This window comes from Eschrichtius robustus, chromosome 8 (genome assembly GCF_028021215.1).
Source record: "Eschrichtius robustus isolate mEscRob2 chromosome 8, mEscRob2.pri, whole genome shotgun sequence".
NCBI lineage: Eukaryota > Metazoa > Chordata > Mammalia > Artiodactyla > Eschrichtiidae > Eschrichtius > Eschrichtius robustus.
Window position 1 is genome coordinate 125,810,667 of NC_090831.1, and position 15,483 is coordinate 125,826,149.

Consider the following 15,483-nt stretch of genomic DNA (forward strand, 5'->3'; position numbering starts at 1 on the left):
GATAGAGATGGAGTAATACAGTATATGTGTCCTTTTGAGATTAGCTTGCTCATTTGGCATAAAGCCCTTGGGCTCCATCCAGGTTGTTGCATGTATCAGTAGATTGTCCCTTTTTATTGCTGAGTGGTATTATTACAGTGTGTGGATGTGTACCACAGATGTTTAAACATTCTTCTTTTGAGGGGCATCTCGGTTATTTCCAGTTTTTAGCTATTACAAATATAGCTGCTGTGAACAATTGTGTGTAGGTCTTTGTGTGGACATAATTTTTCATTTCTCTGGACAAATCCTATGTATAGCGCAAGTTATATGGCAAGTTTGCGTTTAGTGTTTTTCAGTAGCTACCAGAGTGCTTTCCACAGCGGCTGAGTCATTTCGCACTCCCACCAGCTATGTATGAGAGAGCCAGCTTCACCTTGACAGCGTTTGCCATTGTCACTGGTTTACTTTATCTGTTCCAGTAAGTGTGCAATGATGTCTCATTCTCCTCCTTATTTTCATTTCCCTAACGGCCAGTGATGGCAAACATCTTTTCATGTGCTTATTTGCTATCTGAATATCTTCTTTGAAATGTCTCTTCATGTCTTTTGCTCATTTTTTAATAGTGTTGCTTGTATTTTTACTGTTAAGTTTTCAGGGTTCTTTGTATATACTAGATATGAGTCGTTTGTCAGATATGTGGTTTGCAAGTAATTTCTCCCATCATTTAGCTTGTCTTTTCATCCTCTTCACAGGGTCTTTTGCAGAGCAAAAGTTTTAACTTTCGATGAATCAGCTTTTTGATTCATTGATTTTTTCTCTGTTTTAAATTTCATTAATTTCTGCTCTTTATTTCCTTCCATTTTCTTGCTTTGGGTTTATTTTACTCTTCTCGGTTCTTAAGGTGGGAACTTAGATTATTGATTTGAGACTTCTTCTTTTTTCTCATGTCAGCATGTAGTGTTAAAAATTTCCTTCTTAGCACTGCTTTAGCTATGTCCCACACATTTTAATATTTTGTATTTTAATTTTCATTCTGTTCATGCAGTTTTTAGTTTCCCTGAGACTTCCTCTTTGATCCATGGATTATTCAGAACCATGTTGTTTAGTTTCCAAGTATTTGGGGGATTTTCTCATTATCTTTCTGTTATTGATTTCTGAGTTAATTCCATTGTAGTCAGAAAGCACACTTTTATGGTTTTAATTCTTTTAAACTTGTTGAGATTCATTTTATGGTCCAGTATTAGATTTATTTTGGTCCCATGTGCACTTGAAAACAACGTGTGTTCTGCTCTTGTTGGGTGGAATGTTCTCTTCACGTCGGTTAGATCCTGTAGGTTGATGGTGTTGAGTTCTTCTATATCCTTGCTCATTTTCTCTCTACTTGTTCCATCACTAGCTGAGAGAGAGGTAAAGTCTATATCTATAATTGTGGACTTGTCTTTTTCTCCTTTGAGTTTTTGTTTCATATTTTGCAGCATTCTTTGGTACATACACGTTTAGGATTGCTCTGTCTTGACAGATTGACTCTTTATTGCTATTTAATGTCCCTTTCTATCAGTGGTAATTTTCTTTGCTATAAAGTTTACTTTTTCTGATAGCAGTATGGCCACTCATGCTTTCTTTGATTAATATTTTTGTGGAGTATCTTTTTCCATCTTTCTAGTTTTAACCTACATACAGGCATACCTTGGAGATGTTGTGGGTTTGGTTCTAGACCACTGCAATAAAGTGAATATCACAATAAAGCGAGTCACACGAAATTTTGGTTTCCCAGTCGATTTAAAAGTTATGTTTACACTGTTCTGCCATCTGTTAAGTGTGCAATAGCATATGTCTAAAAAAACAGTGTATGTACCTTAATTAAAAAATACTTTATTGCTAAAAAATGCTAACCATCATCTGAGCCTTCAGCAAATCATAGTAGTAACATCAAAGATCACTGATCACAGATCCCCTTAACAAATATAATAATGATGAAAAAGTTTGAAATATTGTGAGAATTACCAAAATGTGACACAGAGACATGAAGTGAGCAAATGCTGTTGGAAAAGTGGCACCAGTAGACTTGCTCAACTTAGGGTTGCCAGAAACCTTCAATTTGTAAAAAAGACTAAATAAAAGCAAAGCACAGTAAAACCAGGTGTGCCTGTATATTGTTATATTTGAAGAGAGTTTCTCGTAGACAATGTAGAGTTCCATCATGTTTTTTTAATCCACTCTACCAATATCTGTCTTTTAACTGGTGTGTTTAGACCATTACATTTATTGTGATTATTGATTAGTTCTTTTTCTGTTTGTTCTTTCTGTTTTTCATTTCTTTGTTTTGTTTTACCTAACTTCCTGTGGATTACTTGAGTATGTTTTAGAATTTCATTTTGACTTATCTGTGGTGTCTTATTTATTTATTTAGGCTGCGCTGGGTCTTAGCTGTGGCGCGCGGGATCTTTGTTGTGGCATGCAGGCTCTTAGTTGTGGCATGTGGGAATCTAGTTCCCTGACCAGTGATCGAGCCCAGGCCCCCTGCATTGGGAGCGCAGAGTCCCAACCACTGGACCACCAGGGAAGTCCCATATCTGTGGTGTTTTTGAGTGCTTCTCTCTGTGGAGCTTTTTAAGTGGTTGCTGTAGCTATTACCTTATATATACATAGCTTTTCTTAGTCTGTGGTGTCAGCATTTACCAGTTTCATTGACACGTAGAAACCTTATCTCCCTTTATGTCCCTTTACCCTCCTCCCTTTCTGTTACAATTGAGGTTATACATTGAGAAACACATTAGCATTATAATTTTTGCTTTAACTGCCAAACATAATTTAGCAAACACAAGAGGAGAAGGAAAGGAATTGTAATTTCCATATTTTTGCTCTTGTTCTTCCTTCCTTCCTGATGTTCCAGGATTCCTTCTTTTATCATTTCCTCTCTGTTTAGAGAACTTTCTTTAGTCTTTTAGAGTAGATATGTTGGTGACAAATTCTGTTAGTTTTTGTTCATCTGAGAATGTCTAGATTTGCTCTTCATTTTTGAAGGAAATTTTTGCTGAATATAGAATTCTGAGTGGGCAGTTCTCGCAACACTTGAAAATATGCAACTTCCTTTTGGGCTCCCTGATTTCTGATGAGAAATTTGCTGGAGGCATTCAGAATTTTTTCTTTGCTCTTTAGTTTTTGGATTTTTTTGGGGTTTATCCTCTTTGGAGTTTATTCAACCTTAAATTTATGGGTTTATTTTATTTTTTTTGCCAAATTTTTTTTTTTTCTCACCACGCAGCTTGCAGGATCTTAGTTCCCCAACCAGGGATCGAACCCAGGTCCCCTGCAGTGGAAGCGCGGAGTCCTAACCACTGGGTCACCAGAGAATTCCCAAATTTGAAAAAAAATTCTCAAATTTTTAACCATAATTTCTTTGGATGCGTTTCCAGCCCTACCTCCTTTCTCCTCTCATGTGGGACTCAGAATACATGAATATTAGATCTGCTGTTGTCCAGCCCACATGTCCCTGAAGCCCTGTTCATTTGTTTTTCAGTCTGTTTTCTCTTTGTTGTTCAGGTTGGGTTATTTCTTTTGCTGTCATCAAGTTCAGTGACTCTTTCCCCTGTCATTTTCTGCTGCTGAGCTCATCCATTGACATTTTTATTGCAGGTATTGTGTATTTTGGTTCTAAAGTTTCTGTGGGTTTTGTCTTTATATCTTTCATCTTTGCTGTGACTTTGTGTTCCTTTGCTGACTTCCTTTTATTTTTCATTTGTTTCAGGTGCGTTTGTAGTTGCTCATTGAAGCATTTTACGATGGCTCCTAAAATCTTGTTTGGTAATTCTCTGTGTCCTCTCAGTGTTGGTATCTATTGATCATCTTTTCTCATTTCGCTTGAGATGTTCCTGGTTCTTGCTATGGTGAGAGTTTTTTTTTTTTTATTGAAACCTGGACATTTTGGGTATTATGAGATTCCAGATCTTATTTAAATCTTATGCTTTGGCAAGTCATTTCTGATATCTCTTCAGCAGGGGAAGGGGGATACCCTTTGTTAATGCCAGTTTGGGGCTGAAGTTCAGGTTTTCCTCTTGGCCTTTGTTGACACTCATTTGGGGAGGCGCTCCATGTTGCTGCTGAGTGTGGGCGGGGGATCAGACCCCTGACTGGGCCTCTGCAGGTACCATCCGCCGGGAGGGTGAGGGGTGGAAGTGCTGACTTTCCACCGGGCCTCCTCTGGCAGGACCCCGGTGTGGAGGCAGAGGGGTGAGATGAGTCCTGGCTCCCACGTGGTGTCTACACTGCGCGTGGGGGGGTTTGTTTTTCTGTCGTGTTTGACTGGAGTCAGGCAGTTGTATGTTTTCACTGCCCCTTTCACCTCCTTTGGCTGGAGACAACAGGCTTTTGGGGACCGTGTTTGTTTGTTCCCACAGGTGTTTCTGGGTTGTTGGCTCCCCTGGCAGCCAGTGTAGGATACATGAGACAAGCGAAAACCTGGAAGTCACCAGCGTGTTGTTCCTTGGGTCCTGAGGTCCCTAGCCAGTCTGCTGCTTTCTCTTCACCTCTCTGCATTTTTTTTTAAAATAAATTTATTTATTTTATTTATTTATTATTTTTGGCTGCGTTGGGTCTTCGTTGCTGCGCGCGGGCTTTCTCTAGTTGCGGCGAGCGGGGCTACTCTTCATTGCGGTGCGTGGGCTTCTCATTGCGGTGGCTTCTCTTGTGGAGCACGGGTTCTAGGTGCACGGGCTTCAGTAGTTGTGGCACGTGGGCTCAGTAGTTGTGGCTCGCGGGCTCTAGAGCGCAGGCTCAGTAGTTGGGGCTCACGGGCTTAGTTGCTCCGCAGCATGTGGGATCTTCCCGGACCAGGGCTCGAACCCGTGTCCCCTGCATTGGCAGGTGGATTCTTAACCACTGCGCCACCAGGGAAGCCCCACCTCTCAGCATTTTTATGTTTCTTTCAAATATAAAGTCCAGGGATTCTAGCTGTGCTTAGTGAGAGGAGTAGAGAAAAGTATGTTTACTCCATCTTTCCAGAAGCAGAAGTCCAAATTTAATTAATTTTGAATAGGTAATGCATTCATGTGACATACAAATTAAATGCTGTAAAAAGATGTACAGTGAAAATTAACTCTCTACCATCCACTTCCCCTCTTAGATGGCAACTACTGTTTCTGGTTTCTTCCTTCCTGATGTAGCTCTACACGTCCCAGCAAATATACACAGACGTGTTTTTACCTAAGTGGTGGCATCCACGAACACCGTTTTGCACCTTGCTTTTTTTCTCGTGGCGCTCCATCTTTGAGAACGTTGTGGGTCACTTTGTGAACTGCTTCATTGCTTTTTGTGGCCTCATGATATTCCATTGCATGGAGATGCCACATGTATGTAAGTGGTTGGAATGTTTAGGTGCTGATCCTGTTATCTGTTATATTTGTTGTCCTTTCCATCTTAATGTTCTCCGCACACTTGTTGTCTTTGTTTACACCTGAGTCAGGGTCCTGTAGGAAGCTGTGGTGTGCTGGAGAAAGCTGCGGGTGATGTAGATCTGTGTCCTACGATGAGTCATGTGTATACTCCGTGAATACTCAGAGATGCTCACTGATAGCTACTCTTTAGACACATTTCTCCATCATGTTCGCAAGGACTATTTGGACCACATCTTGCGTTTCATAGGTGTGAACAAAAGATTTTGAATATAAGCTCTATAAACCTTTACTCTCTTTCATGGCTTTAGTTGCTTCCGTGTAATAGTTAAAAGAAGCACGCTCTATGGTTTCTTGCTGCTGCTGCTGCTAAGGGCCACTAAAACACAGATCTCCTGTGATTTGGGGTCAGAGTACTTACATCTCCCTTTTGGGAGGGATAAGGTTTACTTTGTTGTCAGGTGAATTTTTGAGCGTGGCAGCTTCATCCTCACTAAGGTTAGCGTTTTCTTCTTTAAGGTGGTGAGTTTTCTTTTGGTTAGATATATTGCCCTCAAATTGTTGGCAAACTTGAATGAAGTCATGAATTGAAGAATCTTTTTGTCTTTGTCTCTTTACAGTCTTTTATGTTGGCTTGGCAGTTTAATTCTAAATTCATGCATAGTTAGGTTTGGTCTTGCCCGGAGGGTGGAATCTGGCACTGCCACACGGCGAGGAGTTTTGAGGTCGGCTGCAAGCCCTCTCTCCAGGGGCCCTTTGAAATGCTCCCTGGCGCATCAGATGATTCCGTGTCAGTGCGCCACTGCTCAGTGTTCAGAGACGGGTTGTGTTTGTCTCCACAGGTTGCCTTAGTAAGTGTTGGCCCTCCAGACTTTTCTGGCCCCATTCTCAGCCTCGTGGCCCCGACGGGCTCACTGCTTCTGACCTGGATGCCTTCTCTAGGCTCAGCCCCAGCATTTCCTGCAGAAATTCTGTCCTTTAGGTTTGTGCCACCTTTCGTAACTTGAAAGCTTCGAGACTAAATGTGGCAGTGGGTTGGAGTGAGAAAAGGAGATGGGCAAAGTGATTTCTGTCCTTTTTTTTTTTCCACCTCTTCAGCCTGTTACTTAAAGGTAGCTTTCTGAGATAAAGGATTAAAATTCACTCCCGTAGCTTTGTTGCTATTTTTCATTTGTAATAAATTGGGGATTTCAGATAATCTACCTTTAAAAGTAATTGTATTTGTTTACTAATTAGTTTTGGAATGAATTTGATGAAGAGTAGTTTTTAGGAACTCAGAGTTTAACCAGGGGTTAGGAGTTTAAATGGAAAATTGAATCTTTGTGAAGCTTTCCACATTTCATTAGAGGTTAATTCTGGAGTTAAGTTTTATATGATTATTTACTACTAAGTATATTCCTAAGTATCAAGGTTAAGCTCTTAGTAAAATAATGTTTCAAAAAAGCCATTAATATTTTTACATAATACAGTTGTTTGATTATTGTACTTTTCTTTTTGTCGGATACTAGTCATCAACCTCTTAGTTTTTCTGTTAATGGGAAATCAGGTTTTTTTTTTATTTTTTGGTAACAAGACTAAAAATATGTTTTAAATCTGACATAGAGTTTCATGAAAATGACATGAGGCGTTTTTCAGTTTACTCTCTTCTTCTGTATTATATTTTAAATTTTGTCTCCTATATTGTATTTAGAAATTTGGAACCTATTTGATACTCCATGGGCATTTCACTTACTATCTTGAGGAATTTTTTTCAGATGAAACTGAGAAATTTAGTAACGTAGCTTTTGTCGGCATTAGAAGCAGACCAGCTGAGTTCTTTTGTGCCACGCTGAAAATAATGCTGGAACATGGTAACTTGTTCCTGTATTACTTGATGTACTCATTGACAGAGTCTTCTCTGTGAACACACTCGACCCCAAATAAAACCCTAACGTTGAAAATTTACTTGTACATACATAGGGATTTTATCATCCTCTCTTGATCATTGAAATGAATGAGTATGGTGATGGGCTCTTTGTGCTGTTTTTCCTAAGGTATTGCCATCCGAGAGTCGGCAAAGGTGGTCGACCAAGCCCAGAGGAGGGTGTTGAGGGGTGTCGACGACCTGGACTTCTTCATAGGGGACGAAGCCATAGATAAACCCACGTACGCCACAAAGGTAAACTCCTCCCGGGATTCGCTTCTGCAAGTGCACAGCCGGGAGCAGAGCAGCAGGGCGAGTGATGCAAGAGGGTGCTTGTGTAGAATCTGTACTTGTGAGTTCTAGAATATGTTTTATTCTTACGTTTGAAGAGAGGTTTTGTTGTTGTTGTTTTTGATGAGGGTATTTTTGATATGGGGAATCAAGTGAATTTACAAATGCAGAGTTGACTCAGGGACCGCTGGGTTATGTGGAAAGCAAGGTCTGCTCCTGTGGAAACCTGCAGGTTGACTAAGTAACCTGTCACATGTGGAAAGTTGCAGGTTGATCAATTAAAAAGAAGCACTAAAGTTATTTTATTTTATTTTATTTTTTTAATCAGTCATCAATTTTATACACATCAGTGTATACATGTCAATCCCAGTCGCCCAGTTCAGCACACCAACACTAAAGTTATTTAACTAGACATTTGTTCTAAAAAAAAACACTCCCCAAACTCCAGATCGAATGGTATTGTAGATTAGCTCTGCTTTTCCATCTGTTACCCCATTGTTAAAACGATGCTTTGTGCTTAGAAATGGGTGGAGTAGAATATAAACAGTAATGTCATGTAATCTTTCTGGTAAAGTGCCTGTTGTTTCTTTATATAAATTAACATTCACTCCATGCAGAGGAACTGTTTAATAACTTGCTGTCTTCCATCTCTTCCGGGCCAGTGCTGTCGTTAAACTGTTGCTCTTACTGATGTGAACTGAAGCTTGATGTAGTTTGGTTTCTCTTGCTTTAGTGGCCAATAAGACACGGAATAATTGAAGACTGGGATCTAATGGAAAGGTTCATGGAACAAGTGATTTTTAAGTATCTTCGAGCTGAGCCTGAGGATCATTATTTTTTAATGGTGAGTAACTGGACCTAAGAGGAATATATCCCTGTAAAGTCCAAGTTGCGTAGATTTTAAACCCAAGGTGTTCTTCCCTGGGGAGTTTTTAATGCCTGCTAAAGCTGTTTGTATGAATGGGGCTGCTTTTTGGGCAAATAACAGAAAGCTCAACAAAAATGCCTGAAAGCCAAAAGGGGCTTATTATCTCATGAAACAAAAAGGCCAGAGTCAGGCCGCTCCAGGGCTCGTGATTTCAGCAGCTCAGGGACGGAGGCAAGGACCAGCCTAATTCAGTAGTTTGGCCTCTTGTGTTGGTTCCTCTCAAGCCCCAGGATGGCTGCCCAAGTTCCTTTACCACCTCTTGGTGTATTTGCTGTCAGAGGTAGAAGCACTTTTTAGGAATTAAGAATGCCTTTCCTAGAAACCTTCCCAGCAGATTTACGCCATCTGTCCATGCCTAGCCTGGTCCCTTGCAAGGGGAATGGAATTACCTTGACAGGTTTAGATTGATCAAGATTCTCTCCCTTGGGCTGGTGAGGGGACGATGTCTGATCACCTGGCCCCAAGAGGGTAGGTACCTAAACAGGTCTCTAACAGCAGGGAAGGTGGAGGGAGGAATGGATTTGGGTAGGAAACCAACTGTGCACTTGGATGTCCTCGAGAGGTAACTGGATGAGTCTGATTTTTGCTTCTTATATAGCAGAGGAAACTGAGTCAAGATGTTATTTTGCCAGTGTTTAAATTGCACTCTAAAATAAAATTGACCTGAGTTATGGGCCCTGATATTGTGGTACGTAATTGGTCTTGTTCAAACAAAATAAAGCATTACAGAGAAATGAAAAGAAATATCTCTTGGTTATGGAATCTGTTCTAATTGTTCGACTCAACTTCACATGTTTCCTTCCATGAAATGTTCTTTTTAAGTTAAAATTAATTACACGTACAAAACACTTGCTTTGTGGAGAGCAATTGCACGTAGCATTAAGCTGCACATTACAACCTACATAATTTAGCTTTGGATTTTTTCCATGCAAGTACATTGTCAAATGGTCCCTGATCCCCAATTATATAGTTCTTTCTAATGTTAAATATGGAGTGTTCTTTAGAATTATCTGGCTTAAAATACGTTAACTACAAGGCTATTATGGTAGGTAGTGGAATCTATATGTTTAATGTCTATTACAGCAAGTCCCTGCAAGTGCCCTGATCTTTTTTTCTGGCTATATCGCCATAACTAGGAATTGCCAAGTGTGAATACTGTGTTTTACAGGCCACCATGTGTTTTCTCTCCTGTGCGTCTACAGTGGTTTACGTAAAATAAATGGAGCCAGGACACTGACAGTGTGTCTGAGTGGCTTTGTCTTTAAAGCCTCAGTAGATCACAGATTCCCACCCGTCCCATTTGGCGTCTTTCCATCTCTCGCGTGTTGCGTAACAACCTGTTGGACGGGACTTCGGGAGCGCACGCCGCCCTGCAGCTTCCTTCTGTCCGCCTCAGCTTCCCACGCCAGGAGGTCCCCTCTCACTCCACTCAGAGGGACGCTCAGTCCTCGCCTGTGGAGCAGACACACACCACCAGGACACAGCCCGCAGGAATTGTTTCCTACAAGAAATTATTTTCTGCTTTAGCTGACATTACAGGCTAGTAAGATAAAACCACTTTCTCGGAAGGAATTGGAGGTGTTTGGTGTGAATATGGAAAAGTCCATTTGCCAAAAATGAGTACCTGTAATGAATATTCAAAAATAATCAAGTTTATTAAATTAAACAGAGAAAATATTGTGTTCTGTGTATTGTGCTTTGAATTTTGCAAGGTCAGTTCATTGCATGATGTGATTGAGGAAGTAATGAGAATGGTACATTTCTTTCAGGTTTATGCCCTTAAGTCGTCAGTTAATGGAATAGTTCAAGGGGAGTAAAGCAGGTATAGAGATTTATGGCCGAGTCTAGAAGTCAGTTGAAGACATTTACTGAACTGCTATACCAGATAATGCTTTTTGGTATAAGAGAGTCTAAAGGGGTTAAATTAAAGGTCCCTCAGTAGTCCCCCAAATTGTTCTTTCTGACTGCGGTGACCAGATGCCTGAGCGTATAGGTGAGAATGAGCTCATTACGGCTCACGTTTTTCAAGACGTTTCAGAGACTCGGCTGTATCGGTCATGTGGATTGAGCAGATAGCAAATGGGAATCCTACTCTTTTCTCCAATACTGAAGTGCCCAGAGTTCAAAACAGAAGCATATATTTTAAAGAATTGCAGTGCTCTTGAGTGGAAATCGAGTTACAACTTTAGAAGAGATTGGCAGACTTTTTGAATATGAATCAAGGAGGAAGAGCAAGCAGCACGTGCTGATCAAGAATGCCTGAGCGCCAGGAGCCGGCAAGATGGACATCCCAGCTTAAAGAGAGAGAGAGAGAGAATCGCCCTTCCTTCGTCTTTTGTTCCATTCGGGTCCTCAGTGGCTCAGATGACACCCGCCCACGTTGGTGAAGGCGTGTCTCTGTTCTCAGTCCGCTGAATGCTAATCTCTTCCAGAGACACCCTCACAGACACACCCAGAAATGATGTTTTACCAGCTCTCCGGGTGTCCCTTAGCCTAGTCAGGCTGACCATGACGTGGTAAGTCCTGACTCGCCATAATAGTTGCCTCCCTGGCTCTTGAGAATGATGTAGACCTGCTGTGTCCAGTACGGAAGCCACCAGCCGGTGCGAAGGTTGACAGCCCTGGGTATGCTAAGTGCGTCACCCCTGGCCCACGTGCTTTCCACCTTACAGTACCTTGTCATCTCCTCTCCTGGTCTCCCTCCCTTCAGGATTTATATTTTTTAAAAGGTTTCTTTACTGCAGTTATAGAGAGGCTTGGGGGTGGAGCAGTGTTAGGGACACGTGTTCAGTTTGCTGTCTTTATCCAGAAATATGGATTGGTTTTATGGAATGGATTAATTCTTTATTTTTGAATTAATACCAGATGATGTTTCACCATTATTATGAATAAATTTGTTTGTGTAACTTGCATTCATGTGATGTTTTAATCATATGCTTCAGTATTAAAAAAAATAAGAAAAACTTGATATCTCCTATTTAGATCTTGTTGTAAATAATGGTTTGGGAAAGTTTCATTTAAATTGGTCTCCTAAAGGAACAGTTACTGGTGGTAAACATAAAAGAAATGGAGGATTGAGGAAAAAATGGGTTTATGATTATGATTCTCAGAACCCATAAGACTATGCCTTTAATAATGCTGAATTTGATCCAGGAGCCAGGAGAACCTAATTACATTGTAAACATTCCCTTAAATAGAAGTATGTATATTTTAATGTAAATTCTTCACAGATGGTGAATTGTTTGGCAGCAAGTAATTAAATATTGGTTTTAGCAAGCTAAGGGTTTTATTTTCCTTACATACATTTGTAGTAGGGAGGGCAGTGCTGGCAGGGCAGCGTTCTGGTGTCATTAGCGGTCTCTGTGCTCTAGTATGTCTAGCATATGGCTTTCATTCCAAGGTTACCTGATGACCCCACGTTGGCTCCTGCAGCTCCCTCATCACCTCTGCGTTCCAGGAAAGAAGGCATTAAGAGCGAGCAGAAGGGAGTCTACTGCTTGAGTCTGCCTTCAACCCTGTAAGGAGCTTTCCTAGAAGCCACATCCATCAGCTTTTGCTTCTTATTGGCCGGAACTTACTCACTTAGCCATCCCTGTCCGTGAGGAAGTCTGGGAAATGCTTTTCCTCTGGGCCTGTGATTGATCAGTGGTCTGTCATTAAGGCAGAAGGGAGAATAGGTACAGGGTAGGCACGTTGCAGTGCCTTCCATAATGATGTGACTACAGGTATGAAGACAGTGGCAAGACGAGAATTCATTCAGCTGTCTTCACAACTCTGGCTGGATGTGGCGAGTGCCATCCCCATCGGGAGCCAGAAGGCCAGGAAGAGCCGTGTCGAGACGCACTGCTGCTTCTGCTGTGTTGCCGTCTTGCCTCTGTGAGTTTCTCCGTCTGGATAAATAAATCAGGAAGTTGTATTGGGAGTTTCTGTGGCCTTTACACACAGGCTGTAACCCAGGGTTTCACAACTCTTGTAAAGATTTTTCTTATTATAGAACTGTAAGTGTGATTTAGAAAATTTGAAAGATATCTGTGGGACTTTTCACATCCCATTAACATAAATATTAACATTTAGTGTATCTTCATTTAATCTTTTCACCCATGTTTTTGTATGACTTTGCATTCAATATTGTGTCCTCTGTCCCGCTTCCCCCGTTTCTTACACTTTTTTCATAATCCTCATTTTAATGGCTATACAATCCTCTATCCAGTGAATATTTCCTATCTGTTTAGCAGTTTCACTATTTTTAGATGTTTACTGTTGTTTCCAATTTCTTGGTTTTCTAAGAAGTAATATGAAGTAATCTTTGCACAGTGTTTTCTATATTAGCATTTTTTATATTAAAAATATAAAAATTATATATAATTTGGGGGTACAGAAGTATTAATAATTTTGAATCTTTAGCATACCATTTCACGCTGAAATCTTCAGTGCACTAGAGGTCACATTATTAGAACTCTTGTCAGCATTGATTAATATTATTTTTGATTATTTGTTGTCAACTTGCATTTTTAATAACTTTGACCTTAAACATTTTTTCATGTGTTTATTAGCTGTATTTTCTCTTTTGTGAATTGCCTATTCTTGTCCTGTGTTTTGTACATATCAGTGTTTTATTGCTTTTCCTATTGCTGTGATTTCTATGATCTTTTTTTTTTACCTAGAAGTTTCTTTTGTGATGAAATGTACATAAAATTTACCATTTTAACCATTTTTGAATGTACAGTTTGGTGAATTGAGTACATTCACACTGTTGTGCACCCGTTACCACCATCCTTCTCCAGAACTTTCTCATCTTCCAAACTGAAACTCTGACCCCATTGAAGAATAGCTCCCCCTTCCTGCTTCCTCCCGCCCCTGGCACCCCCCCATCCTGCTTTCTGTCTCTATGACTGTAACTATTCTAGATCCTCATATAAGTGGAATCCTACAGTATTTTTCCTTTTGTGACTGGCTTATTTCACTTAGTATAATGTCTTCAGGGTTCAGCCACATTGTAGCATGTGTCAGAATTTCCTTCTTTTTAGGGCTGAATAATATTCTGTTTTATGTATGTATCACATTTTGTTTATACTGTGAACTCTTCCATATAATAGATAGGAAGCTGTTGTCAGGAGCAGATACTTTTTTTTCTGAATTGATTTTTTTTCCCTTTGTAGATTATGTTTTTGAATCTGTAAGTTTTTATGTAGTAAACCTGTTTTCCTTTGATGTTTATACATAATTTTCATCCATTTGGGATATATTTGGAACATCATTTGACACTGGACTTAAACCCAGGAAGAATCCAGGAGCCAGGGTCAATCTACTTCTTGCTGGGAATGTCTTCTGTAGGCTCACTTTTTGCTTCAAACCAAATAAGCAGCTCTTAGCCGGCAGGCAAGAAATGTTTCTCGACTGTGCTCACACTTTTCATGCCTTTTTAGTCTTCTTCTCTTGATCCTTTTTTCCCCTCTACTCAGTTTAAATGCTTTGTTTATAAAGTTAACTTATTAAAGTGCTTGCATTTCTCTTCATGGTGAGAAAAGATTTTATAGATCTCTGTAGCTAATATATATAATTTCTTCTGGTGTGAATTACATTATTGATGGTATAGCTGACATTTATTCAGCGCTTGCTATGTGCCCTGCCCCTCCCCTCACCAAGTATTTACATGTATTCACTCATTTATTTAATCCCACCAACAACCCTGGGGGAGGTAGTTATTAGGCCTGTTTTTCAGATGGGTAGGAGGTACTTTAAGGAGATATATTGTAGCCAGTACTGTTGGAATGTGCAGCTATTATTCATGTGCTTTAAATGAAAGAAATCTAAAATAGTAATCATAACACAGTGCCAGCTATGTGCTGGGCGCTTTAAGGTATTAACAAATTTAATCCCAACCCCCTGAGGTAGGCATGTTAAAATAAGTTATGTTGTTGTTGGGTGACTTTCAGATCCCTTATTTACAATCTGCTTTTGATGACTTTACTATTTCTCACATATGTCTTTTTTTTTTTCTCACATATGTCTTAAGATTGCTTTCTCTCTCCCATCCAGGGAATATTATATATTGATTCTAATCACAGTAATTAAAACTTAACTTGGGGCGCTGCGTTTGAGCTTTCCATCATTGCTACACAAGAGTTTAAGCTAAAGCCCCCAGCGAGCTGACAGCCAGACTTGCTTATTTGTTTGAAGCGGTAACACGCACAGCACAGAATTCAGAAGGTGCAGAAGGATCTCCCGTGCACGTGTGTCTCCTTCCCAGCTCTGTGCTGCCCCCCAGATCCCCCTCCTGGAGGAAAAACACCTTTACCGGTTCTTAACCAGAGATAATTGTGTGCAGGCATATGGATTATATATAAACTTGTTTTTATAAAATGGTAATGAAATACACATATGGTTGTAACCTTGTTTTTTATTGTAAAACCTTTAAAAATTGTGATTAAAAACATGAAATTTACTCCCTTAACCTTTTTTAAGTGTGTAGTTCAGAGTGTTACCTACATTCGCATTGTTGTGTGACAGGTCTCCAGAACCTTCGCATCCTGCAGAACTGAAGCTCTCTCTGTCCATTGAACAGCTCCCTATTCCTCGCCCCCATACACCTTGATTTTTTTTAAAAAAAGTTGTTGATACAGAAGAACATTTAAGAATGTGTAAAGTGTGGAGATGCCTTTCTCTTTTCACTTAACTGTTTATCATAGAGATTGTTTCATACCAGCACGCAAAGAGCTCATCCTTTTTAATTGCTGCAAAGTGTAGCATTTTATGGATGTGGCATAATTTGTTTAATCAGTTCCTAGTGATGAGCATTTAGGTTTTTTCTTTTTTAATATTTTATTTATTTATTTGGTTGTGCCGGATCTTGGTTGCGGCATGCGAGCTCCTTAGTTGCAGCTCGCGGGCTCCTTAGTTGCGGCACGCACGTGGGATCTAGTTCTCTGACTGGGGATCGAACCTGGGCCCCCTGCGTTGGGAGCATGGAGTCCTAACCACTGGACAAC

The 15,483-nt window shown here is 40.2% G+C and overlaps 1 protein-coding gene across 5 annotated transcripts in view; it reads left to right on the forward strand.

Annotated features, from left to right (window-relative positions):
- The window catches only part of ACTR3B (actin related protein 3B), a 61,607-nt gene that overhangs the window by 22,857 nt on the left and 23,267 nt on the right, over window positions 1-15,483 (forward strand). For 2 of the 5 annotated variants that reach the window (XM_068549748.1, XM_068549743.1), the window contains 2 exons: window positions 7,406-7,530; window positions 8,300-8,410. In XM_068549748.1, coding sequence (XP_068405849.1) covers window positions 8,339-8,410 — 72 coding nt within the window. In that variant the 5' untranslated portion in view covers window positions 7,406-7,530; window positions 8,300-8,338. Of the gene's footprint in view, window positions 1-3,788; window positions 3,870-7,405; window positions 7,531-8,299; window positions 8,411-11,899; window positions 12,371-15,483 lie in introns of those variants that run through there. The other 3 variants (XM_068549744.1, XM_068549745.1, XM_068549747.1) reach the window with 3 other exon arrangements.